General features: G+C 40.9%; 1 protein-coding gene across 1 annotated transcript in view; it reads left to right on the top strand.

Annotated features, from left to right (window-relative positions):
• Positions 1-1,358: 1,358 nt before the first annotated feature.
• Positions 1,359-1,876, top strand: part of LOC112064721 (heterogeneous nuclear ribonucleoprotein A3-like) — a 1,852-nt gene continuing 1,334 nt past the window's right edge. The window contains 2 exon segments of the mRNA XM_055085170.1: positions 1,359-1,694; positions 1,696-1,876. Of these exon segments, the coding sequence (XP_054941145.1) occupies positions 1,410-1,694; positions 1,696-1,876 (466 nt within the window). The 5' untranslated portion in view covers positions 1,359-1,409.

The raw sequence follows: 1,876 nt of genomic DNA, 5'->3' as shown, positions 1-1,876 counted from the left end.
TCACCACCCTAAGAAAATCACACTCCCAGCCTGTGAGGACCTCTCCACATCAGTTGAGGCCCCCAATACCAGATAAAACCAGACTGAACCAGAGCAAAGACAGGGTCTAATTAACATGTATGTGAGGAGGCCTCTGCCTATCTTTCCTCTGGATCACCAACGCTGGAAGAATTAGTGCCTGGAGAGAAAGAGGAAGGAGACATCTTAGACTGTAACCATGCTGCCACGCTTCCACTCCCTACTCTAAGCAAGCAGGGAAAAGGGGAGAGGCCAAGCTTTGAATCAAGAAGTAAGGACTACATCTTAAACTCAAAAATAAGATTTTTCCAGAAACTGAAAGTGACTGAACATTTATGGGATCTAGCCAAGACTTCACTGAAGGAGCAACCACACACACATTTTTGTCCTAATGAGTTGCAAATTCTCAATAAGTCTGGTGTGTGTGTGTGTGTGTGTGTGTGTGTGTGTGTGTGTGTGTGTGTGTGTGTGTATTCTGATAATATGTAGGACTCTCTGTTGAACTCTCCTGTTGAAAACAAATAAAAATGATAGATAAGTTTTTTTAAGTCTTTTTAAAAAATAAACCTTAAGAGAATAGATAAGATACAAATAATTATCAGATTAAAACTTAAGTACAAGAAACAACTCAGAATGGCAAGTCAAGGACAAAGTCCCCTTTAGCTTTGAGGGCATTTGCTTAAGCAGAAGAAAATGAGCTGTAGCTTTCATAGCCTGGATGGCACAGGGAAGCAGGTGAGAACCCAGAACCTGTCTATAGCTTGTAAAACTTGGATCTCAAACTGCTACACACCTAGTGTAGAGATAAATCATAAGAGACTATCAAACAACTGTGTCTACCCCATTTAAATAAATGAAAAATAAACTTGAAAATATATGCAAGAAACAGATAATTATAAAAAGTGATCTAGAAGATTTTTTTGGTTTCGTTTATTAGAAGATTTTTTTTTAAGTGGGTGTGTTTAACAGCAGATCAGATGCAGATACAGAGGAGAGAATTAGTGAACAAGAAGATAGGTAAGAAGTAGTTATCCAAAAGGCAGAGCAGAGAGAGCAAAAGATGAAAAATATGGAAGAGAAGTTAAGAGTCATAAAAAATAAACTGAGAAGGTTGACTATATATTTAATTGGAGTTCTGGAGGAGAGAGAATGAGACAGAGGCATATTTGGATAGATTATTGCAGAGATTTTTCTGCAGATGGAAGTCAGCAGTCAACCCATTCTGGAAGTCCAGTGATTCCCAAGTGGAATATATAAGAGGAAATTCACACCTAAAGACACCAGAGTAAAACTGCAGAAAACCAAGCAAAGTCAAGCTTAAAACAGACCAAAAGCTCTTCCTCTCGGTCCCATATTGAACTCGAGTTGGAAGAGGCGAATCCGGTCTCAAAATGGAGGTAAAACCGCCGCCCGGTCGCCCCCAGCCCGACTCCGGCCGTCGCCGCCGCTACCGGGGGGAGGAGGGCCATGATCCAAAGGAACCAGAACAGTTGAGAAAACTGTTTATTGGTGGTCTGAGCTTTGAAACTACAGATGATAGCTTAAGAGAACATTTTGAGAAATGGGGCACACTTACAGATTGTGTGGTGATGAGAGACCCCCAAACAAAACGTTCCAGGGGCTTTGGTTTTGTGACTCACTCTTGTGTTGAAGAGGTGGATGCAGCAATGTGTGCTTCGACCACACAAGGTTGATGGGCGTGTAGTGGAACCAAAGAGATCTGTTTCTAGAGAGGGTTCTGTAAAGCCGGGTGCCCATCTAACAGTGAAGAAAATTTTTGTTGGTGGTATTAAAGAAGATACAGAAGAATATAATTTGAGAGACTACTTTGAAAAGTATGGCAAGATTGAAACCATAG

Source organism: Physeter macrocephalus, chromosome 6, assembly GCF_002837175.3.
Source record: "Physeter macrocephalus isolate SW-GA chromosome 6, ASM283717v5, whole genome shotgun sequence".
Classification (NCBI taxonomy): Eukaryota; Metazoa; Chordata; class Mammalia; order Artiodactyla; family Physeteridae; genus Physeter; species Physeter macrocephalus.
Note: the sequence above shows the minus strand (reverse complement) of the source record. Positions and strands in the feature narration are given on the sequence as shown.